Source organism: Prunus dulcis, chromosome 1 (genome assembly GCF_902201215.1).
Source record: "Prunus dulcis chromosome 1, ALMONDv2, whole genome shotgun sequence".
NCBI classification, from domain to species: Eukaryota; Viridiplantae; Streptophyta; class Magnoliopsida; order Rosales; family Rosaceae; genus Prunus; species Prunus dulcis.
In genome coordinates, this window is record NC_047650.1 from 43060026 (window position 1) to 43087191 (window position 27166).

Below are 27166 nucleotides of genomic sequence, written 5' to 3' on the forward strand. Positions count from 1 at the left end.
ATGTCACCATAATAGTGTATGTGAGAAGCTCTCCTTCCCCATATAGTTAAAACTATTGCTTGTATTAAAAAATATATTTTTACTTATAAGATATAAAAAAAAAATGACCCCTAAAAAATAATTTTATTTTTTGAATAGTAGTCCTTTAAAAAAATATATATATTTGAAGAAAGTATATGTTTAAGATTTCGATAACATAATGTCAAAATTGATGCTTCCGAACATGTGAGATGAACCAATGTGTTGTTAGTTGGATTGATCGTGGTTTTTAGTGTGCTCCCAAATAATAATGAGTTCAAACCCCCACGTACGATACCCGTGGGTGTGAGTTTTTCCCTTTCCTCATTCCTACCTTAAAGAAAAAAAGTATGTGAGATGAAGCCAAAACTGTCTCTTTGATCCCTACAATACCTTAACAATAGGTCCAATAAAAGTGTGAATTCTTTTTTTTCTTTAAATAAAATGAAAATAACATATTTTAAATCAATACCAACATATACATAAATAAATAAAAACAGTATCTAATGATCAACAACATCTCCAACATGTTGCATAATCCTTATTGCTATTTGGGATAGAAATTTATTTATTTATTTTTTTTTGGGGGGTCAATAGATAGATTTAAGTTTATAGTCTTACTAGGAATTGAAAATATCAGTACATAGTATGAAATTCAATTTTCTTATAGTGAGAGAGATATTGAAAGTTGAAACACCTGTGACAACGAGAATGAGCAGAATCACGATGGTTGTGCATTTCATCACGAAGATTAGAATGAGAGAATAACACCCGTTAGAAACATTGTATTTGTAAATTTTATCAAATACGATAAAATTTGCTTTCGAATATTAAAAACCTGATTATATTAAAATTCTTATAATTGTAAATTTGTTTTAAAATTTTGATTTCCAATACAATTTAAAATTGGGTTTCGATTATTTGATCTCTTTATTTATTTGTTAGGCTTAGAATTGAGGGGCTGTTTACTTACCATGAATGGAGAAAGTAAGAAATTGGGGAAGTAATGAATCAATATGAGAAGAGTCATTCCAATTAAGCTGTTTATTATCCATATGAAATCAGCATAAGAATGGAGTTGATTCCCTTTGATATTGTTTACTAATTCTCATGAATCAGAACATAAATTAATTTGATTACTAAATGCCCTGCACATATAAATATATATTTTTAACCTAAGCAACTTTTCAAAACGAAAATTGAAAAAACTTTATTTTATAACTAATGTATAATATAAGATACTATATGATAAGTGATGAAAAAAATAGTATATAATAATATAAGGAATATAATATATATATATATATATAAATAATAAAAAAGCAAATATGACATAATGATAAGAAGAATAACAAGACAAGTAAAGTCTAGCAACCAAGGTGAAAAGGGGAAAATTTTGCTTTTTCCAAAGGTGATAAATGGGTTAATTGTTGATTTGTCCCTTGAACTTGTACCTAAATTTCGATTTACCTCTATCCTTATTTTTTAGAAAATTAAGAATATTAACTTTTATTTTTTGCCAATTTTCCCCCTGTTATCTAAATCGTCAACATTTTATCCAATTTGCTATTAAATATAAGGGTAAATTGGTCAATTTATACATTACAAATAACTAAATACTAAAAAATAAAATAACATTAAATATAAAAATACAAAAAATAAAATAATTTTAATAAAAATCAACCCACCACTCCCATAGTCTTATCTCTCTATCTCTCTCCTCCTTTCCTCCTTCTCAAAATTCATCCAATTCCACTAGCCACTACTCTAATTCCAACTCACCTAGCCATCAACACCCACCTTTAATTTCAAAAACTCAATATGATTGTTTTGTTTTCACCAATTGAAGCAATACACATTTATTATTTTAAATACCCATTTGACTTGGCCATTGATAGGCTAAGAGACATAGTGAAAAACATTCTGATCATGTTTATGGGTTCTATATGAGCTTTCCTTTACTCTCATTGACCATTTAGAGAAAGAGAAAGATAGGGGGGTTCGAGTGGTTGAGCTAGGGGATGGGGAGGTGGGTATGAGTGGGAGAGGAAAGGGTTGTATCCTTTGGATGAGGAGGAGGGGGAATATTGAATGAAAATACAGTTGGGTTGAGAGAGAGAGAGAGAGAGAGAGAGAGAGAGAGAGAGAGAGAGAGAGAGATGTTGAGGATTAGAGGGTGAGGGGAAATTGATGAAAAAAGAAGTTTGTATCCTTAATTTTCTTAAAGAAAGGATAAGAGGTAAATCAAAAGTTAGGTACAAGTTTAGGAGGCAAATCAATAGTTAACCCTTAATAAATAGTCACTGAATTTTTTTAAAAGCTTTAGGGTGCTTAGGAATTATCGTATAATGATAAGGGTATTTTTGGAAGGTAGTAAGGGAAAAAAGGAATGAGAATTGGATTAATTACTCCCTTAGTTGATTTGACTCCTGGTTTTGAGAACACTGGAGAAGTCAAGAGTGGAAATCATTCCCTTTCTTTCTGCTATCCTCTCCGCACGCGCTTCAGCTCCGCACGCGCTTCAGCATGTGCAAGGGACTTTAAAAAAAATATATATATATATATTTTAGAATTAAAAATGATAATGGGTAGTTATGTTCCATAAAAATATGATTCATTATCTGATTTTTCTTTTAATTTAAAATTTTGTAATATAAAAAGTGTAAATTTACCATATTATCCTCATTTAATTAATAATTGTAATTCTTAATTTTTGAATTAACCAATGCTATTTTATAGTATTTGAATGTTTCACCATTCTCTACCTTTTGCTTTATATATATATATATACCCATAAACATGCCCAAAATTCCTCAAAAACTAGGAAGTAAAATCAGGAATCCTCCACCTTCAATTCCTGATTAAAAGGGGTGTATTCAATTGAGATTTTAAAATACTATTTATGGATAAATAAGTTCAATGGATTTAAAAAGACTATTTAGGAATTTAATGACTTAAAAGATTTTTTTAAAAGATTTTTGTAATCAGGATTTTTTACATTTAGATTTTAAAAGATTTATATCATAAAAATTTATAAGATTTGAAAGGACCACCATAAATATTAGAACATAGGTAGGGATGACAATGGGTCGAATCAAGGGTGGGTATGCCATTCTCATCCCCATCCCTATTAAGCTTTTTTCCCCCATCCCCACCTTCATACTCGCAATATTCATATTAGGGATTCCCCATCCTCACATTCGTTGGGGAATGGGTTCCCCGAGCCGCCCCATTACGGAAGTAAAAACCAATATATAACGACTTTGTCGAAAGAAAAAAATGTACTAAGGCAGTACTTATAAGACAATATAAGAATGTTTATATATGTACTGGAAGTTAACTAAATAAATAAGCAGTGTGGCTTAAGGTTTGTATAAATTATATAAGTATATAATATAATAATATAAAATATAAAACTAATTCGATACAATCACTTTAATAGCATATTTATACATACTATAATATATATATCTCATCAATATATATATATACAGTCCTGATCTCTTGGACTACAGGGGTCTAAAAGATTTGTGGTCATTCACCATTGGATATAAATTCAACGGTTCACTAACTCTTTAAACAATTAGATTAATATCCAACGGTAGGTGACCATAATCTCTTGGACTCATGTGGTCCAAGAGATCGGGACTATATATATATATATATATCATAAATGCGGAGGGATTGGGTTGGGGATTAAAATATCATCCCTGCCCCTTCCCGAACACCATACCTAAAAAATTCCCCATACCTTTTTTATGTCCTTCATACCCGACCCATTAGAGTGAAATCTCCGCAAACCCTAAATATAAGTTACTCCTCAATTAATTTTAAGGTTTGTTTAACAACACTAAATTGAAAGAAAAAAAACCGGTCGTCTTCCTAAAAAAACAAAAAACAAAAAAGAAAACGCCGTCGCCATCGCCATCGCCGCCGCCTCCTTCAGTATCGCCTCCGCCCTCGTCGTCGTGCCACTGATGTCTCCCGGAATTGAAGAGGCAGATGTCATAAAGAAGAAGAAGAAGGAAACAAAGGTTCTCTGTTGCTTGTTTTAGTTTTTGGCTGAGGCCTTTTAGGCTTGGTGAAGTGTTGTTTACTGAAGAAGTTGTTATGTTTCTTTTTTGTTTTTGGGCAGGCAAAAGAGAAAGAGTTGAAAAAGCAAAAAGCTTTAAACAAAGCTCTCAAGCTTCAGGTAATGGCGGTTCATGTAGTTTGGTTTTCTTTTCAATTTCTTTGTAGTTTTCTGAACAATTCTTCCAAGATAACAAAGAACCTGTCTTACCTTTGCATGTCAATTTTATTTTGAAGAACTTAGCAATTCTTCAATGGAAAAGTGAGTAAAAAAAAAACTTGTATACCCTCTCGATTCCATGCCTGGCAAAGGGTGGTAATAAGTCATTACAGAATCAATGATGGATTCATGGTAAAATCCTTCCATGATTATTTTTTATTTTATACTATTTGCAATTTTTGGGCTGATAAAGGAATCAAATGGTATAATTCTTTTGTTGGTTGATCGGAGGATTAGAAACTTGACTATTGCTTTCCAATTGGCTGTTCTTGCAAACTTGTTTTGGCCCCAGGGCGCCTGTAGATGCAATCTGGTCTTAGATGCAGTTTTTTGTCACATTATCATAGAATATCAATACAATGATGAAATGCTAACGTGTATTTATTTATTCACTTAAAAAAAAAAAAAAAAATCATCAAGGAGCAACAAGCAAGTCCTTGTACTTCTAAGACGAGTAAAAAGAGGATTGTGAGGCTTTATGATGAGGAAGATGAAAATGCAAAGGACCCAGAGACTCCATTTGGAGAAAAGAAACGGATGGCTGGTCAAATGACAAAAATCTACCATCCAAGAGCTGTAGAGAAATCGTGAGTGTGTTGTTCTTTTCACGATTAATTCTCCCCTAAATTGTACTTGTAGTTTCTTCATATTTCTATACTTGCTGATTTAGGTGGTATGAGTGGTGGGAGAAAATGGGGTTCTTCTTGGCAGATGCTAACAGCTCCAAACCTCCATTTGTGATTGTGAGTGTCATACTGCTCCAAACTAACTTCTTGGGTTTTCATTGATATGGTTAAACTGAAAAAAAGTGTGAGAAGATTAACGAGGTTTGACATATATTGCAGGTTTTGCCTCCCCCCAATGTGACTGGTACCCTTCACATAGGCCATGCTCTTACTGCTGCTATTGAGGTCACATCTTTACATAAATTGCTGAGTTTGTGCTCACCATCTGTTAGGGTGTTTAAAGAAAGTTGTATGTCCTTTTGCTATATGCAGGACACTATCATTCGATGGCGTAGAATGTCTGGTTACAATACCTTGTGGGTGCCTGGAATGGATCATGCCGGGATAGCAACACAGGTTGTGTTCCTTTTCTTTACTAAATGGTTGAGGTTCGTTTTTTCATTTTTGGTGGAATGGAAGCAAATGGTTAAGTTTTATAAATATTACATTACCATTATGACCAAAAGTAGTTACTGCAATGCCTTCATTCCAGCTTTTCACAGAAATTTAACTTAACCCTTGTGCCACAAGTATATTATTCTGTTGTATATCTGGCCTTACTTTCGGTGTAGGGGATACACCCTTTCTTGTTAGAGCAGTTTCTTATAGCCCATGACAACGAATTATTAATCTAATCGTATGTTGACCATACATATATGCATTACTTTTGCTTTTCATGGATCTGGATTTATCTTCATTACATATGTATTCGTTTGCTGGCGATGATGTCCATTTGCTTATTATAGGTTGTTGTTGAAAAGAAGCTTATGAGTGAAAAACATTTAACCAGACACGACATTGGTCGTGAGGAATTTGTGGCTGAGGTAAGCTTGAACTGCAATTAGCTGGAAATAGATCCCTTAAATAATTTTGATGTTCTCAGAGTTTCTGAAAACGTTCTTACCCATTCATACTGTTGGTTGGTTTACTGTTGTGAAAGGTTTGGGAATGGAAAAAAAAGCATGGGAGCACCATTTTACAGCAGTTGCGCCGTTTGGGTGCTTCACTAGATTGGTCCCGTGAGGTACGGATTTGAGTTACATGGAGCTTGATTTGACTTGGTTCGGAACAAAGTATTAGTGGTCTTGTTGAATTGCTTAAGTTGTTTACTAGACCAAGTCATGAAGATCTCTGTATATCTCTCTCTGTCTCTCTCTTTCTCTCTCTATCTCTGTGTGTGTGTTCTTGATAAAGCCTTTGTTTTTCCTTTGTTTTTAGTGCTTCACTATGGATCAGAAAAGATCAAATGCTGTGACAGAGGCTTTTGTAAGGCTTCATAAGCAAGGGCTTCTCTACAGGTATGCTCAGCATAGGAGAATATTAGGGGGACACTTCTTTGCTTATTGTGTGTTTCCCAGCTCAGAGATCTATGCTAATCTGAATCTAACCTTCCTTGATAAAAACAATATATAGGATATCTGTTAATAATTTCAGAGGAGAAGATATTACTGTTGTGTTGTTCTAGGTTTAATATTAATTTGGTGGTGGATGCTAGCTCTATCCTTCGGGTTCTTGATTGACTTCATGTGTATATTTTGTTTAGTTATATAGTTCAGTTGGGATAAGGATTGGATCATGATAATAGTGTACTACAATTGACTTATTCAATCATCCACACCTATACCTCATCCTCTCGTCTTTGTCTTTTTCTTCAGTTTGGTTGGTAAGCTTACTGGATTTGTCGGTATGTTTTGTTTTGCAGGGATAATCGCATAGTGAATTGGGATTGTGTGTTGCGCACAGCAATATCTGACATTGAGGTCAGTCTTCTCCTTTTACCATCATATTTTCCCTAATTTTTTTTAGCATTTATGGAATTTTCTTGGTGTATAAAGGTGGATTACATTGATATAGAAGAAAGGACACTACTGATGGTTCCTGGATATGAGAACCCTGTGGAGTTTGGCATTCTAACTTCTTTTGCATACCCTCTGGAGGAAGATTTAGGTGAGATTGTGGTGGCCACCACAAGAGTGGAAACTATGCTTGGTGATACTGCTATTGCTGTGCACCCTAATGACGAGAGGTATCGGCATCTTCATGGAAAACATGCCATCCATCCTTTCAATGGAAGAAGGATTCGTATAGTATGTGATGAAATTCTTGTTGATCCAGAATTTGGGACTGGTGCTGTGAAGGTATAGTTTAACATATAAGTTGCAAGTGATTGCATTAAATTTCTTTTCCTAGTTTATGTTTCAGGGATGTAAAGGTTTTTTGCTCTTTTTCTTTGCCTCCCGCAGATTACCCCAGCCCATGATCCTAATGACTTTAATGTTGGAAAGCGCCATAATCTTGAGTTCATTAACATCTTTACTGATGACGGAAAAATAAGCCAGGAGGGTGGAGAATTTGCAGGAATGCCACGTTTCAAAGCCCGAGAGGCAGTGACTGAAGCACTAAAGAAGAAGGTATCTATTTTACATTACTACAGTGCTTTGAAACCTATATACTGATCATCAAGGTACCTATGTGACTGATAAATGCTTGACGAAGAGATCGGTGTATTTGTTATTGGTGGTGACCTCCTGAGCTAGACTGTCGCTGCTAGAAGTAATATCTCTGACACTTTGACCGACACTCTCCTTCCTCTCTTCAATACTCTTGTCCACCTGGATACTCTGTCAAACAATGAATTTTGAAGCTGAAATTGTTTGCATTCCCTTCATCCCATACACAGAAATTTAACGTAATTTGTAATTGCATCACTTATCAGCATCATCAGTCTGTCGTTGCACAATCTTGCTAGTTGATGGAGGGTACTGTCTATTTGCGTCAGTTTCTCTATGGTGTTATGAATGTTTTGATGACAGTTTTCTCATGGCATTTAGGGCCTCTTCAAAGAAGCAAAGAACAATGAGATGCGCCTTGGAATTTGCTCTAGAAGCCAAGATGTTGTGGAACCCATGATAAAGCCCCAATGGTACCTTAAATGCCATGGTATGGGAAAGCAAGCCCTTGATGCTGCCATAGAAGATGAAGATAGAAAGCTTGAGATCATCCCCAGACAGTATACTTCTGAATGGAAGAGGTCTTATCCTTTGAAACATGCATGCGTTATTTATTTATTTATTTTTTGTCACTTTTATTTTCTTTCTATACTTCATCAGTTTCCTATAAAAGAAAAAAAATTACTTAGTTCTGGTCTAACTATCACAGATGGCTTGAAAACATTCGTGATTGGTGCGTTTCGAGGCAACTTTGGTGGGGTCACCGTGTTCCTGCTTGGTATATTGTATATCAGAGTGATAAGCCGGAATATTTTGGAGTAGTTGATGCGCGATGGGTGGTTGCAAGAAATGAGGAAGAGGCTCATGCACAGGCTAGTGATACATATGAGGGGAAGTTTCAATTAATTCAGGATCCTGATGTCCTTGACACATGGTTTTCTTCTGGTCTCTTCCCAATGTCTGTGTTGGGCTGGCCAGATGACACTGAAGATCTAAAGGCGTTTTATCCGACTTCAGTTCTTGAAACTGGGCATGATATTCTTTTTTTCTGGGTTGCCCGTATGGTCATGCTCGGAATGACATTGGGTGGCAATGTACCTTTTACCAAGGTGTGCATAATTTTTTCATTTTTTATATTATAGATGGGGATCCATGCTATAAACAGCTTTTAAAAAAAAAGTGGAGTGAGGCACATCTCATAGCAAGGCATCAGGATTTTTTTAAAAAAAGCATCTTTTGTTTAGCTAGCTTCTTCTCATAGCAAGAAGCTGAAAACAAGCTTTCCCTCATTCAAATCAGGAGGCTTTTTGTTTATTATTATGTATATATTTTTTCATTTCATTAAGGGTGGGTTTTAAAACAAGCAAGTGGAAGTAAGCTGCAAGATTGTGCACTTTATGCTCTGATTTTATGCACAGAAAGCGTGTGATGATTTTTATTTTATGTTTTGCTTACTGAAGTGACAGTGAACTTTTGTCGGTCTGCAGGTATATTTGCACCCGATGATTCGTGATGCACATGGGCGTAAAATGTCGAAATCGTTGGGAAATGTCATTGATCCAGTTGATGTAATAAATGGTGTCACCCTTGAAGGTCTACAGAAGAAGCTTTTAGAGGGAAATTTGGATGCCAAGGAAGTAGCTTCCTCGGAAGAAGGTCTAAAGAAAGACTTTCCTAATGGGATTGAGGAATGTGGTGCAGATGCACTGCGTTTTGCTCTTGTGTCTTATACTGCTCAGGTTTAGACTTCTGTCTTACTATTTTATTCAAGTAATTGTTTTCTCAAATGGATCTAATAATCTATTTCATTATCTTGACAGCATGATAAGATAAATCTGGACGTCCAAAGGGTTGAGGGCTATAGTATCTGGTGTAATAAATTGTGGAATGCAGTACGATTTGCTCTGAGCATACTTGGGGATGAATATGTTCCACCTTCAAGTGTAAATCCAAATGTGTTTCCATTTAGTTGCCAGTGGATACTCTCGGTACTGAATAAGGCCATATCCAAAACTGCTTTGTCACTGGAATCGTACGAGTTATCAGATGCAGCCACTGCAGTGCATGCTTGGTGGCAGTACCAGTTGTGTGATGTTTTTATTGAAGCTATCAAGCCTTACTTTTCTGGTAACGATCCAAAGTTTGTGTCTGAAAGGGGTTTTGCACGAGACACACTATGGTTATGTCTTGACAATGGGCTGCGGTTGCTCCATCCGTTTATGCCATTTATCACAGAAGAACTGTGGCAGCGTCTTCCATCTTCAGGGAGTCACAAGAGGGCAACATCAATTATGATATGTGATTACCCATCCACTATAGAGGTTAGTTTAGTTTTACTAAAAGAGAGGCACAACAGAATAAATGCATAGTTGCTTTCTTTGAACATGCACGTAGTAATGTGATATGATATCCGATAAACCATAGTATAATTGTGTAAAACCTTCGGCTGAATTTACACAGCGGCCACAAGCTCATGCAGGCCATGTCCCAAGTTCATATGGATCGTGGTTTGTTTTAAGTTCTTTCACTATTCACTTGATATTTATTTTTCTTATATTGTTGTGTAATAAATGAGGAAATTGCTTTTTTTTCCTCTCGTCCTCTTTTTTAACTTTTAACTATGTTGCTGACCAGCCTAAACTAGAGGCAAATGGTCCTGCAAAAAGTTCACATGCTTCATTACTCTTCTTAGGCCATAAAGGACTGCACATACAATGTTTGACTATTGATCTGAACTGAGTTTGTGTAGTAACTACCTCCGTCATGTTATTCTTCCAGTACTGGACAAATGGAAGGGTGGAGTCTGAGATGAACCTTATAGAGTCTCTTGTGAAATCTCTCCGTTCACTTGCAAAAGAAAGTCGTGAAAGGTACATCTTGTTAGTGCAGTGTGACATCTTTCCTGTTTCTTAAGATCTCTGAACTTTTGATATGTCATGTTATAAGTTGGATATAACCAGTTTCTCATTCTCTTTCTATGTGTTCTTTTAGGCGATCAGCTTTTGTGATTTGTCAAACGATTTTGGATCGGCAGATAATATGCAGCCATCAACTGGAGATTGAAACTCTTGCCTATTTGTCATCTTTGACAGTAAATGATATGCTTTGCTTTCAAAATATCTGCTTTAGCATATTTTCTTTCGACAATAATTCTTTTGCCTCTTGGTGCTGAACAAAAGGATGCCTTATTCTTATCCCTACAGGTAGTCAGCCCGAATGACTGCTTTCCACTGCCAACCGAATCCGATGGATATGTGATGTCTGATGTAAATGAAAACCTTTCGGTTTTTCTGAAGGTTCCAAGAGTAAAGGCAGACCCTGAAAAGATCAGAGAGAAGATGGAAAAACTCATACTGTAAGCACATTATTCAAAGATTTTACTTGTGATGCATTGCACTGTTCTATTTATCGTTTGTGATATTTGTAAATTGGCCTTTGATTGGTTGGTTGCTTATTTTGCCAAAGTTAGGAAGGGGGAGGGGGTTTTTCATACACACACTATCAAGTTGTCACGGGGTTGGTTGCTTTGTAGTAATGGTTCTTAGGGATGTTCTCTTAATCACAAGGCAAACATATTTTTTCAGAAAACTGTGCAAATCTTGGATTTCAATACATTATAATTGTAATGTGTATAATGTTATTCAAAGATGAGTCAAAAGGTGTTCTGGATTTGGATTATTACCTAGGATGGTTGTCAATCTGGTGTTTTTGGGTAAATGGCTTTGAATTTTGCGTTGGTTTCTTTCTGTTTAGGACTTGAATAACACTTGGAAGGTACTAATTGATTTTATTATAACTAACAGGCAACGGGAAAATCTGCTGTTGATGATAAGTGCTCCCGGGTACCAAGAAAAGACCTCTGAGAAGATTCAAGAATCCAATGCGCACAAGCTAGCCTCCTTGGAAAAGCAAATGAAGTCTTTGAAAATGCAGTCTTAAAAGGGACGCTTTGATATTTATAATATAGTTGTTATTATTTTTTAAATTTTGAATATTGTAGTTTAATTTGCAAATAGGGTGATTATTGCATTGGTATTGCATCTTACAATTTATTTAAAAAAAGATACAAGCGATAATCTAAACTACAAGGGAAGGGTTTGCAAGTCAAGATCCTTTTTCTTCGGGCTAAACCTTGTTGACATTGCATCTCACTTGTTAATTGTACATGATCAGACTATTTTTTAAAAGGGTTATTAGGGCATTGGTCCCTCAACTTGTACTTGATTTGTACTTTGCTCCCTGAATTCGGTTATTGACTTCTCTTGTCCTCGTGCTTCTACTTGTCCCTCGCTTTCATCATTGTTATTAAATTATGTCAAGTTTTTTGTTTATTTTAAGAGCATCCACAATGATTGTTGATTAGTTCAATTTTAGCATTTATTGAATTGAAATACAATTTTATTTGCAATGGTACAATTTAATAGCTTTATATCAATAGTTATATTACTTATATGTTCTTTTTACGTACTCAAATCAAATAAGTAAATTTGGGTTTTAGCCACACAAAAACTCACTTTTGGAAAAAGCCAAAACTTTTCTGAAAAAGATAGAAAAACCCTTCAATTTTCAAATCAAAGACATGCAAACGTAAAAAATTCTTTAGAAAATTCAAAAATAATAAGGGCATTTTTATCCATTTTGGCTTCTTTTAAAAATATCTCTCTCCTTTGACCTTTTCCAAAATGTCCTCAATAACACTAAAAAAATTGTACCATTGAAATATTCTCTAAGAGATCTTTAAAAAGGGACCAATTTTAAATATATGACTCATTGGAATTGACTGAAAGGATGAAAGCAAATCAACAAACAAAGATTTGAAGCACATTTGGAGGCTACATTCCAAATTCGACAGACAATTTGCAATATAATATTTTCAATTTAGAGTAGGAACACCAGTTGGTGACTACAGCTGATTGAATTCATTACCAAGTAGCTTACACTGTACAATCAATCGATAACAACATACTGGAAGTTTGACAATGGCCCCCCGGCAAAGATTTCAATGAACAAATAATACGAGCTGCTCTCAACGAAATTCACGCTTATATTTCCTTTAAGTAGTGCTCCACTATTGCATCTCACTTATTAACTGTACATGATCAGACTATTTGTAAAAATTTGCAGAGTACACCAACTCCTATCTGCAGAAGAATGTAACGATATCATCTCGTGTTCCTCTTTGTTTCAGCTAAAAAATGTTACAGTAGTTGAACTGCTGCAATTGATGGGATTTTCTCTCTCAATTTCTGTGTGACAGCAACCCTAACAGTCATTACCCCGGCTGCTGGACCTGTGATACGGACTTTCACTATAGGCTCCTCGATTGTTACAAGTTCAAGAGATCCACCTGCTGCCCCTACTAAGTAGGGTCTAATTTCTTCAAGTACCTGGATCAGTTTGTGCATGTATACATAAGATGGCATCCTTCAAATCAAGGCACAAAATTTCTCCCATACTGTTAAACAGTAGGTAAGCTAAAGAAGAAGCAAAGTAATGCAATTAAGCAATATGCAAGGTTTTATTGGATGTTGACAACCGGAAAAGGGTTTCCAAAGCCTTAGAAAGGAAACAAACAACACAGAACAATTTTCTTAAATTTTGTAGTGGTTCAATTTCCTATATCAAATACATATAATAAACTCAGAATACTTTTTTCTTAAACCATAATCTTTTAAATAGCAGTAGTAAAAATAGCTACTTGGACTATCTAATGAAAACCCATTCTGTATGTGTGAAGAAGTAAGCATGGAAAGTATATCCAGTATAATTATTGAAGGGGAGTGAATATTTCAAATGAAATATTACCTTCTCTATATTTTCTTCATTCAGTTCAAGCCCCGTTTCTCCATCTGCTATTGGTTCCACTGCAACTATTTCAGGGATTTTTTCCATTAAACGACGCTCAATACCCATTTTCATTGTCATAACAGAGCTTGGACAGGAGCCACATGCTCCCTGTAGCTTCAAGCGCACTACATTTCCTTCAATTTCATGTAATGCAACATTTCCCCCATCGGAAATCAGATATGGTCGGATTTCATCCAATACACTTTCAACGTTCTCTGCAGTCAGTGACAACTCGACTGCTGAATTTGGAGTAGCAACTGCCTTAACCACTGTACAGTAATGAAATAGATGACCATCAAACATCCAACTAGGGATAAGTAAAAAGAGACTCAGGGTCACAGCACACCTGTTACATGGACAATCTTAACACCTCTACAACAAAAAGAGCATTACACCCATACATTGTATGATTTCTTTCTCTACTCCACTGGATGCATGCTTTTGGGATGTAACAAAGTTTTAAAATGGCTGTTAATCAACTTTTGTTTGGGCTTGGAACGGTCTGTGAAATTCAAAACAGTATGGCATACCTGGAGTTCATGTCCCTATTGAACCTACGTATGATCTTTGATTATTTTTCATATCTGGAATAATACAGCTGTCAATATTGCAAATCAAAGAGCAAGTTTGGACATCCCATTCATATCTTCTTTTTTTCTTTTCTTTTCTTTTTTTTTTTTTTTGAAAAGAGGAAATTTTATTTCAAAAAAGAACAAGACACCAACGGAACAAGAGGTGGCCAAGAAGGCCACCACACAAAACAGAAAGGCTAAAAAAAAACTCTACATTACAAAACTACGGCTTTCCAGTCTAGATGGATGAGCTGAAAGCTAATCTCCCTAAATTCTGCTGAAATAGACGCCTATAGCGATGCCTAGAATCAGATACGATCCCAAAGCTGCTCTACCTCATCCCCTAACACATCCTCAAAAAATCTCCTATTCCTTTCCCCCCAAATTACCCAAAAAACAGCCATCATGGCACAATTTTCCAACACTGAACCCTTCCTCTTACCACCAAAGAAGTTCAATCTAGCTTCAAGCACCGCACTACACGATGCGAAGCTACCCCACGTTAGTCCTGCCACCTGAAACAAGTTAGCCCACAAGGAAGAGGCAACAGGACAAAGCAAAAACAGATGATCCACAGTCCCGCTGTCCCTTTTGCACATAACACACCAGTTAGGAGAAAAATACCAGCCAGGCCTTTTCCTTAGAACCAAATCACAGGTATTAATTCTACCATGAGCAATTAACCAAACTAATAATCTTACCTCAGGAGGGGCTTTAGCTTCTCTAGGCACCTGATGGTTAATCCACACATCTCTTCTTATTCTCAAGGCTTCAACATAAATTAATATAAGAATTCACAGGACTTCTATCCCTAAACCTTCCAATAAACACCTACATGTTTGCCGTTGAACTAACTAATCATCACTTTAAACCTAATTCAATTTAGGAAATATTTTGATATTGTTGCATTGAAGCAACACAAGCGGCACAGTGCTTGAAAAGCATGGTAACCATTCGTATTAGGACAAGATACACAGAGATATAAGATAAATATTTTCAACAAAAACAAGTACATAGTATGCCAATCCGTTTTAAACAGCGTCTCCAATACTTAAACACAGCCTAAAGTTCAGTCAGGACATAATTCAGTTCAAATCAAGATTATACACATGTTGAACTTGATGATAGGTTGCAATTTGAAATAATTAATATTACTATCTCAAAATTGCACACGAAAGAAATCAATTTTGGAGGACTCTGAAATCTCTGAAATTCAATATTAAATGATTGAAAAATACAACTCATGCTTCCAAATCAACCTCAGACCAATTGATTCAGTCTCGGAATGTAAATATCCCAAATATAATAAATACATAAGAAAAACACAGAAATCGATTTCCAAATTCAAAGAAACTGACCTAGGCTGCGTGAAGCTGAACGCAATCGAACCCGTGAGCGAGGCCGCGCCAGATTATGCCCTCTACTGAACGACACATGGGAGCCTCCTAAAAATAAAATCCAACTCTGCAAACAAATTTGTAAAAATTAGAAATGAACAAAAAATAATAATAATAATAAAGAAAATTAATTTATATTATTTCCATAAAATGAAGGGAAGTCGAAGAAAACCGTGGAAGGTTGTTGCTGAAGGGCTTGTTGGGGTCTGCAGTATGACGGTGAAGTTAGAAGCATGGCTCTCATCGCTGGTTCGAATACAAGAAGCTGATATTAAAATTTGCTCCGTTCTTTTTTGTTTTTCTCTTCTTCTTGAACTTACTATTTAAAATTTTCTCACAAACCAAACAAGTACAAACGAAGACTCTCAAGGGTAAATATCAACGAAAAAGACTCGGAGCTCTCTCGTATCTGGGCGTATCTTCCTTCGTTTGCCGCCGTTGATTTTCTTTCCCTTCAATTTTTATATGTTTATATCTGCGGTTTCCTCCTTATTTTTAAAGTCGGTTTAGCCTGAACGCAGTTTGAGATTTAACCCGATTGGGCGGGTTAAAACTGAAAACATTTTTGGGTTAGGGATGAGTTGAGGCCCTCCCAAATCCAACCTCAATCCAAACCTAATTTTGAAACTCAATTTTAGTTTTATTTTTGCCAGCAGAGGTATAATTCAGTTGGTTGAGGTCTTTAGTTCAACCTCGGTAGTGTTTTTTGTACTTTACTTGGTCGATAAATTGAAACAATTCTCGTAATTTGCTTTAAGTTTTAAGTGCATGTTAACTTAATGTTGTGAAACTGATTTTAAAGTTTCTGTGAATCAACAAAATAATGAGTTAGCATTTTAGTAACTCGTTTAGTTTTGGAATGAATCAACAAATTATCTCTTTCGGATGAAAATAGCGACTGTAAAACATGGTATAGGCCCGCAGGTTGTGTTGACGAGTTGAATCCAACCAAATAAAGTTGAGCAATTAGTTTATAGGCATCTAAAATCCCAACGGTACACCTTGCTTGCATCATACCAATATCTTGAGAATCATTTTCTGAATTTGCATCCTTTTTCTTGACTGTGAATGTTTTACTTTCCTTGTACCACATCAGTCTCCTTCACTTATAAAGAATTCAATCTCGAATTCTCCTCAAACTGAACTTGATAACCCCTAGATGCGTAGGTTGACATGCAAATAAATTCCTCAACTTGATATTCTTCGCTTCGCACTTAGAACGTAGAAATATGAGCCCTAGAAAGATGAGACATGATGTATAGAGAACAACTCTATAGAAATCAAGCCATCTGCTTGTACAATCGACCAACGAAATAACAAATAGAAAGCCTTCGCCAAAAAATCACAACTAATATGCTTCCAACTTTTCTGTAACATATTCCATCTGGCCTGAAACGCGTGTTCTCTCAAAGTGCAGGCATGCCCTTCCCTGTTTTAGCATCGTAGGTCTTCTCCAACACGACATCCATAGGCGTATCCTTGGGACCCGCTGCAACCAAAGTTTATTACGGAGTATCAGCATAAAATATGGGAAACGAAGATATCTTTTACAAGGAACATTATAGATCTCGGGACTTCAGATAAGTACCAACAGTAGGTCTTGGAGTAGTCCTTATCTTCAAGATCTCAGGGCGAGGGATTATAGATCCAGATGCCCCTAGTCCCCTAGATACTCGAACTTTTGTTCCATCCTCAAGATATTTAACCCCGACCTTAACAGGCTTCCTGCACACACAAAAAAAACACCGCATTGGAATAGTAAGACAAAGAGCAAAACACCAACAGTCGTTGAAACATAATGTTAACAATGCACGAATACCCTGTAACTGGATCAACAACTTGCACATTTGAGGCATGAAGAGGGGCTTCAACAGTAAAAATTCCACCTTCATGACCTTGGCCTTGCTTGATATGTTTCTTTACCTGCAAAGACAGAGTACTTGTTCAACATTAGAATAGCCACTGAACATTTAAATGAATTATAATAAACTATAAGGGTCAAATACTATGAACATTAGAAGAGCTTCCGACCAATAAAGATGTTTGTCACAAATAACCAAACAGTTTATAGACAATCAACCATACATACTGACCCAATTCAGCTTATGCAAAAAAGGAAAAAAAATAAAGACCTGATTCTTAACAAGTTTTCTAAAAGCTAAAACTAAAGAATGAAAAAGAATAGAAAATCGTACAAAGAATGTAAGGCAAAATCAGATAGGAACATTATTCCAATAATACGGATAGACTGATACCAGATTTTTGCCTTCCACAATGACACGATTCTGGGAACGGATCACTCGCTTGATGATACCCGTCTCGCCCTTGTCTTTGCCCCTTATTATCATCACCTGTAAATGAGATGAGAATAGTTCAGTTATAGATATAGATAGATAAATACGCAAAGAGGTCAAGATCTTCATCGCCCTCACATTATCTCCTCTGAGAACCTTCCAGTGCCTAATGAGTTTCTCAGCTGCTTTCCAACCCATTTCAAACAAAGACAGATATCTGCAGAAGCCAATAACAAATATTAACACCAAAAGATGTGTATTTCAATTGCTGATTAGCATCACACTTACATAAAATCTAATAGCATAAGAAACAAGCACATTCAAATTCATTTCAGTTTCATAATAACTCCATTTCCTAATATCAGCAGCAAGTGGGTTAATCAATAGTAAGATGATCTTACAATTCACAACAACCATGTCAACCAAGAACTTAGGTACTGGTACTTTAGTAACACAACTTCCCTTAATACTAAAACAACTTGCTAACCTGTCTACACAAGATTGCAAGCTGCCCGGCCACTAAAATTGTAAGGATAAAATCTGAAATTATCAAAGAGCAATTAAAAACTATAATGATACAATTATCAATGATCAATTAGAAACAAGTAGTCCACTTGATAATTCATAAAGCCACAGCTCATAAATTAGGCATTGACTGAATCCCTAAATTAGAATTTCGAAATTTAATCCCTAAGTCCTAAATGCCCAACTGAATCCCTAATTCCTAAAATCCCTAAAGTAGAATTTGGAAAAAAACAAAATAAAATGAAACTGAATGACAAGAAGAAGAAGAGAATCGGAGAAGCACGTGGTTAAGGTCAGTGGTACGGAGGAGTACTGAAATTCGAAGACGGACTTACAGTTAGAGAGCAAAGGAGAGGAGGCTGGAGCGGCGCCTGGAGCAGAAATTTAGAACACAAAGGACTTTCCTTTTCTTTCTTTTTTTTCGGGTATGAAGAGTACGGGCCGGGTGGGCTAGACGGGTCCAGGCCGGGTAAGATTACAGCTCGCATTGCCTAAATTAGGCTAATATACAATTTTTGTACATACATTTTCTTAATTATTCTTTTAATTTTTTGAGTTGGACCAAATTATGACTTTCTTTTTACCAAAAAAACATATTATAAGATTTTTCACTACTTATTTGATTTTTTTTTCCCACAAATTAATGAAAGAGGAAGCCACCTATATTGATTTTATTTATTTATAAATAGGGTGTTAGTTGAATTGACCTAGACTTTGGTGTGCTCTCAAGTGGTCTTGGGTTGTTGACTTAAAAAAAAAAAAATACAGTGGTCTTGGGTTCAAACCCCTATAGTACCTATGTGTGTGAGTTCCCCCCTCCCCTTTTCTAACTTTGGCAACAAAAAAAAGGTGGGTTTTGAATCAATCTGCCAACTCGAAAATAACCCGCTCTATTCATTAATTAATGGGTCGTTTTGCATAACTACAACTGCAAACTATAATTTTTAAACTCTAACAAGTAAAAAAATTACAAATAGAAACTATGAACATGCAAAAAAACTAAAAAAGAGTTGATGCACTTATAACAAACAAAAACTAAAAGACACCAAGTAAATCACGAGGTGGAACCTGAGATCTCCAAAAAGACCCAAAAAAAAACTAAAAAAGGCAGCCACGTCGTCCCCAAGCAAATCAAAGCTCGAACCCTATATGGGAAAAAAAAATATATGAAGAAGAAGATAGGAGTGGGAAGGTGAGGGGATGTTCTAAGGGGAGGTGGGGTAGGAAGAAGATGAGAGGATAAGAGAAGGAAAAGTAAGGAGGGAAGGAAGAGAGGAGACGGGAGTAGGAGGAACAATGACCCCTTCTCTCCCTCCCCTCCCTCCCTTTTTCTCTTTTTTCAAGGTATGTGTGATTAGAGATGGTTTTTTTTTTTTGAGGGTTTTCGTCAATAGAATATATATTTATCTTCGGTACAGATAATTTGATGAAGCAATTAACATACTTGACAGATTGGGTCACATTGACACATTTTGAAAGAATAAAAAGTTCAAAACCAAACTGAAAGTTAAGAGGACAAAGTAAAACATGGTCTATAAAATTTAGGGAGGATTGCTGAAATTTTCTCTCTTGGGGTGCATTTTGGTTCAGAGGCTTGGGGAGAACCAAACTTATAAAGTGAAGACTAAGAAAACCATGTTTGAGGAGATTTGTATCCAAGAATTAATTGAAAATTGAAAATTTAGATTATGATATTACGAAGCATAATTTTTATGGTGTGTGATTGTATAATATATAGATATTGAGAACTTCTTTGTCAATTTCGCCTAGGTCTATGAAATCTCATGACTGACTCTAATAAAATCGAATTAAAAAAAAAATACAAATCATAGTCTAAACTACAAGAGGAGGATGTTCTCACACACACTACCAAAGTGTCATAAAAATTTGAATATAAGACCATTGATCTGCAAGTTAATGTTATTTTTCATTGAGCCATAATCAAGGTGAAAAGTAAATATAACTAGTGGCAAAATCAAAATGTTGTAAGCTGCTTTCAGTAGTCAGGTTTTTTTAATTCTTTTTTTTTTTGGTTGCCAATTTAAAAAAAAATTGTATTTAATTCACCATTAAAAAAAATTTAAAACATGAGGCGGCCCATGTAGTGGTTATCAGGTCTTCATCCACCTTAATTCACACTCCTTGAAGTTGAAACAAACTCTCTCTCTTGTAATTTTGAAGTGCAAGCAAAGAAAGCCCATGCCAAACCTACCCAATAAAATATATTCACTCCTCAAACCCTAATCTCCACCTTCGTACACACAGCACGTATCCATGGAATTGGAAACCCAACATTCTCAGCTTCCTGAAGAAGACCCTAACAACAATTACCAAGCCAATGTTGACACCTCCAGACCCTTCCGCTCCGTCAGAGAAGCCGTGGCCATCTTTGGCGACCGCCTCCTTCTTGGAGAAATGTACTCATCCCCCAAGCCTCATGGCAACAATATTGTCCAAAGAACTCCTTCATCGTCATGGAAGTTGTCGCCGATGCCGGCTAATTATAAAGAAAGCGAAGATGTTAGCAGTTATGGTGATGAGGAGGAGAATGCAGGTGATAAAGTAGTTATGGATACTCTTAAGAAGCTGGAGGCTGAGCTTGAGGAGACAAAGGTGGAGCTGAAGTTGCTGAAGGAGAGAGAGTCTGAAACCGAGGTGGCGTTGGCCTCCTTGAACGCAGAGCTTCATAAGAACATGTCCAAGTTGGCTCAGGCTGAGGCAAATAATGCAGCAATGGCTAGCAATGTACTGCATGTGGCTGCAAGATCATCGCCATTTACCGGTACCAATCATGGTTTGATGATGGAGGAAGAGAAGAACAAGAGGGAGTGGATGATAAGGATGGAGGATTCTACCTCTTTGGCTCAGATATTGAGCATTGGCACTCAGAAAAATGGCGGAGGAAAAAGAGAAAATAAAATAATGAAGAAGAAGCCTATTGTCCCTCTTGTGCAAGATTTGTTTTTCTGGAAAAAAGGATCTTCAACTCCTCTTCGTAACGCTCTTTTTAATTCTTCTCCACAGCTCTACTATTGATGGTGAGAATATATGCGGTTTTCTTCGATATATTTCCTTTCCTTTGTATTCTTTCTATTTGTTTTGTTTTAATTATTTTCTCCATCTAGAGTGGAAGAAAAGCGTTTCATGGAGTATGTCATGTACTGTATATTAATCCAATATATCATCCGAACTGAACCAGCTTGGGAATCATCTTCTAGATTTTGCTCAAATTATTGTAGTTATTATAAATGGGAGCAGTTGAAGATTTATTCATAAAGTTAATTAATTGGGAGGAGAGAGGGTCGAAGAAGGGAGGAAGAAGAAGAGGGGTAAAGGGTTTGCCAATTAATGGGGAGGAGAGAGAGTAAATGGGAGCGGTTGATGATTTATTCATAAAGTTAGTAAAAATATTTATTAATGACATATATATTGTTTCAGATGTCAAAAGAGTATTACTTTGTATTTTTATACCATTATAATCCCGTACTAATACTACAGTAATATGACTATATGGTACATATTTTGTATACGTGTTATAATATGGGTGAACGACAAGGTTTATTTTTCCCCATTTTAGAGATAGTATCTACAAATATCCTTATATTATAACACATATACAAGACGTATTACGTGACTGTACTACTGTAATATTCTATAATCTCTTCCACCTTAGCTACAAAGACAACTATGATTTTGTATGGGCATTAATATTATTTATTTCATATCCATGTTAGAGGTAGGAATGTAGAGAAGAGAGTCCCTCATTAAGAGGAGTGAGGAGGAGCAACTATATCCAAAGAAATATATACCCACATCATATATACAGTCCCGATCTCTTGGACCACAGGAGTCCAAGAGATTGTGGTCACCCACCGTTGGATATTAATCCAATTGTTCAAAATGATATATATAAATGCAATATGACATAAATGATTATTACCCGATTCAAGTCATAAATGAGTGAACCGTTGAATTTACATCCAACGGTGAGTGACCATAAATCTCTTGGACTACAGGGGTCCAAGAGATCGGGACTGATCATATATATATATATATCGTTAATTTTTAAGTTGACTCTGATGCACAATTTGGAGCGCCAAAATCACGCCATTAGGCATCGGTGCGATGTAGCATTGATGCCCGTCAGTGCTCAGGGTGTTGAAACTACCTCCAGCCTCAAAAATTAAATTAACCAACCAGCCGGCGAATTCCCCTAGGAGAAAAGCTCCTGCAATGCCAAATATTATTCCTACCATCACAACGGAGACAGGATTTGGGCAGACACAAGTTGCCAGGGCAACCCCAACTACTTCTCCCAGCAACAAACCACCGGCTGATGCTGCAATCACTACAGCTTCATGTGTTGCCTTTTCAAGTGGGATATCCGCTGTAAATATTTCCCATACAGTCAGGCCTGCAACGAAAAGGTTCACCGCTATGCCGGCAGCCCTAAAGCCCTTTAATAACCGGTTAATTCTAACACTTCCCCTCCCGCCAGATGCCACTATGATTTCCTCATACGCCTGCACATGCATGTGTTAAAGTCTAATCGTAAATTTGCGCGTCTAGTTTGTCTTAGGAATCATTAATTACCTGTATCTTTTGTACATCTTTCAGGTCCTTGAAACGTCCTTGGAATTTAAGTTGGGCCTGATACCTGCATGAGTGACATTGAAGAAACCTCATTAGATTAAGGTTGGCAAATGACTGTGTATGTGAGGACCACACACAATGTCGCAAAAGCAATATGCATTTGCATGACTCACAACTTCCTTTCCCAAATATATCGATCCTTCCTGGAGTGCAAAGAGCAACTAGCTACCTTAAAATAACAAAATCATGCATTTAACAATCACGAAGATTTATGTTGATGTTTTTCTACTATTCAGTCTTATTATTTATAAAAACGATGCATAATATACTAACAACACTTATTTTCATTTTTATCGATCGTTGTATATTGTCTAAAGTAAAATTTGGCATAGTGAGTTGTCTACTACGTATGCTTGCAAAAATCATCAATCGAACTTTGAACATGGAGTGTGGAGTAAATATTATCCACACCAAGCATCCATTTATCATGATTGCAATATATATATATATATATATATATATATATATATATATAAAATCATTCGCTCGCAGTATCTAATCTTGATCATATAATTAGACGAGAGCATGATATATTTAGTAAACACAAAAGAAATCAATCATCATTTAGTCAAATGACTAAAGAATTAAATAAACATATATATATATATATATATATATACCTTTGCACAAGGCCCTCAAACTTAATGCCGCTCTCCTCGAGCCATCTTGAGAACTGGCGTGATACTGAACCACCACTAGTTTGATGCCTCCTGGTGTACTCGTACATAGCTCTCCTGTATTCGGTCGCTTCCTTGGCCACATAGACAACACCATCCGCCACTTCCAGTGCATTGCCAAGCATTTCCACATGCTCTGTGATTTTCTCCACGTAATCCTTTCGCAGGCTATAATTCGGGACGCTCTGGAGTGCATGGTTGGTGCCGTTTACTATGTAACCAAAGATTTCCCGAGCAACAGAAGCCCGAGCATCGTCGTTTCGAAACCTGCCTTCTAACGCATTTCCGGCATCCAAAAGGCCTATCGACGACTGGTTACTAGCTCTGGAGTCCTTTAGGTATTTTGCGCGTTCCGGTTCAGATCTGAATTTGATGTGGTGGATGGCCTCCGCTTCTTTGTAGTATACGAGCGAGCTGGCGCAACTGCTCACGGTTGAGAAGGGTAAAGTGTGCAGCCGTAATTGGAGTGAGGCCGATTGATGTATGCAGGAAATTGTTAGGATGGATGAGCGTTTAGTTTAAGCGAAGGGGAACAACAGAACCCCACTTCTCTCTCTTTTTTGACACAAATTGCATGCAGCCTACTTTTATTTTCTTCAGTTGTTTTCATTTTGTTTCAATTCAATGCTTGAATATTAAGTTTGTAAAGAATATAATTCCTGCTTTTTATTCTTTTATCATATTCTCTGTCTATGACCAAAAAAATATCATATTCTCTTTATTAATTGCATTTTTATTAAAAAATTAAAGTTAGGATGAACACATTATGTGCAATATTGCGTATTACCTCTAATTAAAAAGACGTTAAATAATAGTAATACGGGTAGAATGTTTATTTTATGTAAAGTATTCGCTAGCGAAGTAGCATTCATCAAGCAAAATTTTCAAACATTTCAAGCTCCTATATTTTTCGGTATATTGGGCACAACATCAATGCCATCTGCTTCCCCTGGGGATGAGCTAAGAAGCACTGACAGACCTTCCCATATAAATTATAATGCATAAGGCTCTTCGTTTAGCCATGAATGATGTTTTAGTGGCGTCAAGTGTCTAGTGCCCACAAGGCCCACCCAATACATAAAGCTTTCAAGCTTTTAGACTAAAGCCCTATATTCTACCAAATTCTGCAGCCCAAAGAAAGTAAAAAGTCGTTACTTCAATTATTTTTACAGGTTTGTTCCATTCTGTTCTTATTATATGCATTCACAAATCTTAAAGTTATATGTAGATGGTTGAAATTTTTTTATTCCCCACATGGACAAAATTATGAGTCCGCCACTGCTGAGAAGACACGACGAACCCAAGGGGCATCAAAGCCGATGGTTGGGACATATGAGGTGGAGGCGGCTCAGTTGCCCAATGGGCGGAGAGAGAGAGCCCTAGGCGGCCCAATGGATGCTTCAAATGATTCAGATTTAGAGAGGAAAATGAAGGAAAATGGCATTGGACATGAGATTTGTGAACATGGTACATAATCGTGTAGAGACCAATGGATGCTTCAAATGATTCAGATTTAGAGAGGAAGGTGAATTGTGATTTGATCCCAGTGGAGATTGTTAGGACTTGTGGATCAAATACAAATGTTCACATAAAAAATGTAACGATGGATGTATTTTGAGATTAAATTCCCACAACTAGATTCATTAGTCAATAGTTTGTATTCTATAATTTTTCAAATTGTAGAATGTCATTAGTTTAAAACTCATGGACACCATTGGATAATATATATATATATATATGTTGGTATCTAAAGTTGGTCTTCCTAGCATGACCCATATATGTAGTTTCTTTTTATTGGGGGATCTCCTAAGATAATTTTATTTGAGGGACACCTTCTAGGGTCCCCTACAAATTTTTTTTCAATGATCCAAACAATCTATTTTTTAAGTCTACATTCATGGATTACCACTGCAAAAAATTAAACAAATCAGAAATCGTTTCGACATCCAATTGTGTCTTACAAAATTAATGAACATATGCTCCAAGAAAGTATAGTCGAATTTTTTGTAGATATTTGTTCAAAAGGACAATTCTTTGCTCGTGAATTCGATGCATCAGGATCGGAATTTTTCTCCTTTATATTGGATGTGACCGATCACCAATATAGATTGGCAGTTGCTTCTTTTGTTTATTCTTCTTTTTATTCACACCTAATCTTTCTCCTTTCTAAGGGAGACTAATTAATTGTTTGTAGTGTGAACTGAGCTTCATCGCTCAACTTCAGTTTCACTTTCATTACATTTTCGAACCTCAGCTAGAATATATATTTCCCTTAAATTTGACAAGTATGCCAATGTTATGTGGACATAGGAATATTTGAAACTAGCCTCGGCAGATAAGATGCTCTTTCCATTATGCAAATTGTTTTTGACATACGTATATCTCTTCTCTTATTTTCATCACGTTCAACTGGTGAGGCAACAGAGAGATTTTTTTTCTTCGTGTTAAACAATATTGGGAGAGGGGGAATCAAACTTAGGACCTCGGGTGCAAGAGAATGCTCTTCACCAACCGAGCTCTTACATTTGAAAATTCCAAATTTTAATTACACAACTAAGGGTATTTGCTGGAATCTGGGAGGGTCAGTTCTCTCCTATCCGTGTGTGTGTGTTGTGTGTATATATAGAGAGAAAATAGAATAAGATTGTATATATAGGTGGAGGGGTGGAGAACATATATAGAGCCAGGGATGCCTTCTAACGTGTTTGGCACCCCCGTCACAGACCAAACTGTACAGGCGCTGCCAGAGTATATAGGTAAGAAAATAGGAAGAAAAGAAAGGGCTCATGTGGCCCTTAATATGGAAAACGCCGAGGGGAAGGACATCAATGCCCGAAATTATGTGGAGAATTTGAAGAAGCAATCTGGTTATGGAGTTTCCACACTTTGCCTTGTTTACAATGCCACTGGGGACACAATAAGACTTGTTGGTATGGCAACATTGGGCGCGCCCCATACCCAACACAGATTGCAAATGGGCAGTGGGGTGCCTTTTTGTATGTCATCAAAACCAGTGGTATGGCTACTGGTGGATCTGTTGCGGCTGTTGCGTATCGCGGTAAGAACAACAATGGTAATAACTGTGACTGGCTGCTGGGGTGGAGGAACCCGTGGAATGGACCACTTTCCACCACTAGTACTAACAAGGTAAGTCAATACGTCTCAACTTAGGTCATGGGTTCAAATCTCATGCCCTTAACAAAAGAAGCGTTTACAAAGTTGAAAGAATCTCTTTGTGCAGGTCTATACTGAGATCCGCGAAGCTCGCCACTATGAGCCGGCCGGAGTTTGGCCCGGAGTCTATAATCGTTTGGTTGGCTCTGGCGTGTGTAGCTCTCTGGCACTTGGAATGGATGCTTCTCAACTATATCATCTGGCTGTTCCACTTCCCCGACAGTTGAAGCATTACTCACTTCGGAAGATGCTTGAGTTATGCTTAGCATGGAAGCCCTTTAAACTTGCCATTACCTTAATTTACTACAATAACAAAACTTCACGAGTCAACTTTAATTTTAACCATGTTGTATTTTGGATGATATGTACCTGGATTTTAAATATTTATATATAATTTAATACTCATCTAAATAATATGTATCCGAATAAAAATTATTGATATCTATATTTTGTTGCATGGTTTGGTAGTTAGTTTTTTATTTATTTTTTATATGCGTATTAGAATTTTGAGCACTACCAGTACTTGAAGCACTACTCACTTTA

At 36.4% G+C, this 27166-nt stretch overlaps 5 protein-coding genes and 1 pseudogene across 8 annotated transcripts; 3 read left to right on the forward strand and 3 right to left on the reverse strand.

The window, feature by feature from the left end:
• Positions 1 to 3781: 3781 nt before the first annotated feature.
• Positions 3782 to 11703, forward strand: LOC117616564 (valine--tRNA ligase, mitochondrial 1-like). Of its 2 annotated transcripts, XM_034345918.1 has the most exons (20): positions 3783 to 4052; positions 4154 to 4210; positions 4730 to 4896; positions 4980 to 5052; positions 5155 to 5220; positions 5308 to 5391; positions 5781 to 5858; positions 5975 to 6058; positions 6253 to 6332; positions 6737 to 6794; positions 6870 to 7172; positions 7278 to 7445; positions 7866 to 8065; positions 8194 to 8593; positions 8972 to 9223; positions 9305 to 9805; positions 10263 to 10354; positions 10476 to 10575; positions 10688 to 10839; positions 11288 to 11703. In XM_034345918.1, the coding sequence occupies exons 1-20, from the start codon at positions 3996 to 3998 to the stop codon at positions 11421 to 11423; spliced, it is 3108 nt and encodes a 1035-aa protein (XP_034201809.1). In that variant the 5' UTR covers positions 3783 to 3995; the 3' UTR covers positions 11424 to 11703. The 2 variants fall into 2 exon arrangements, with proteins under 2 accessions (XP_034201808.1, XP_034201809.1); XM_034345917.1 differs by having other exon boundaries at positions 3782 to 4052; positions 5155 to 5391.
• Positions 11704 to 12297: 594 nt separating this feature from the next.
• LOC117634271 (nifU-like protein 2, chloroplastic) lies at positions 12298 to 15885 on the reverse strand. Its single transcript, XM_034368296.1, has 4 exons — positions 15473 to 15885; positions 15262 to 15367; positions 13290 to 13600; positions 12298 to 12871 (listed from the first exon to the last, which is right to left on the reverse strand). Exons 1-4 carry the CDS (start codon positions 15542 to 15544, stop codon positions 12683 to 12685), a joined length of 678 nt encoding a protein of 225 aa, XP_034224187.1. The 5' UTR covers positions 15545 to 15885; the 3' UTR covers positions 12298 to 12682.
• A 353-nt stretch (positions 15886 to 16238) lies between these two features.
• LOC117634273 (50S ribosomal protein L24-like) lies at positions 16239 to 18578 on the reverse strand. Of its 3 annotated transcripts, none has more exons than XM_034368317.1 (7): positions 18455 to 18578; positions 18082 to 18134; positions 17733 to 17811; positions 17556 to 17651; positions 17120 to 17223; positions 16889 to 17025; positions 16239 to 16789 (listed from the first exon to the last, which is right to left on the reverse strand). In XM_034368317.1, the coding sequence occupies exons 3-7, from the start codon at positions 17790 to 17792 to the stop codon at positions 16707 to 16709; spliced, it is 480 nt and encodes a 159-aa protein (XP_034224208.1). In that variant the 5' UTR covers positions 17793 to 17811; positions 18082 to 18134; positions 18455 to 18578; the 3' UTR covers positions 16239 to 16706. The 3 variants fall into 3 exon arrangements, with proteins under 3 accessions (XP_034224208.1, XP_034224217.1, XP_034224200.1); XM_034368326.1 differs by having other exon boundaries at positions 18403 to 18474; XM_034368309.1 differs by lacking the exon at positions 18082 to 18134 and having other exon boundaries at positions 18455 to 18528.
• Positions 18579 to 20390: 1812 nt separating this feature from the next.
• Positions 20391 to 21371, forward strand: LOC117615662. The gene has a single exon (XM_034344789.1). It carries the CDS (start codon positions 20394 to 20396, stop codon positions 21153 to 21155), a length of 762 nt encoding a protein of 253 aa, XP_034200680.1. The 5' UTR covers positions 20391 to 20393; the 3' UTR covers positions 21156 to 21371.
• An 806-nt stretch (positions 21372 to 22177) lies between these two features.
• On the reverse strand, positions 22178 to 24436 carry LOC117620381. Its single transcript, XM_034350567.1, has 4 exons — positions 24429 to 24436; positions 23393 to 23872; positions 22713 to 22776; positions 22178 to 22642 (listed from the first exon to the last, which is right to left on the reverse strand). Exons 1-4 carry the CDS (start codon positions 24434 to 24436, stop codon positions 22178 to 22180), a joined length of 1017 nt encoding a protein of 338 aa, XP_034206458.1.
• A 1702-nt stretch (positions 24437 to 26138) lies between these two features.
• LOC117616216 lies at positions 26139 to 26878 on the forward strand (annotated as a pseudogene).
• The last annotated feature ends 288 nt before the right edge of the window (positions 26879 to 27166 follow it).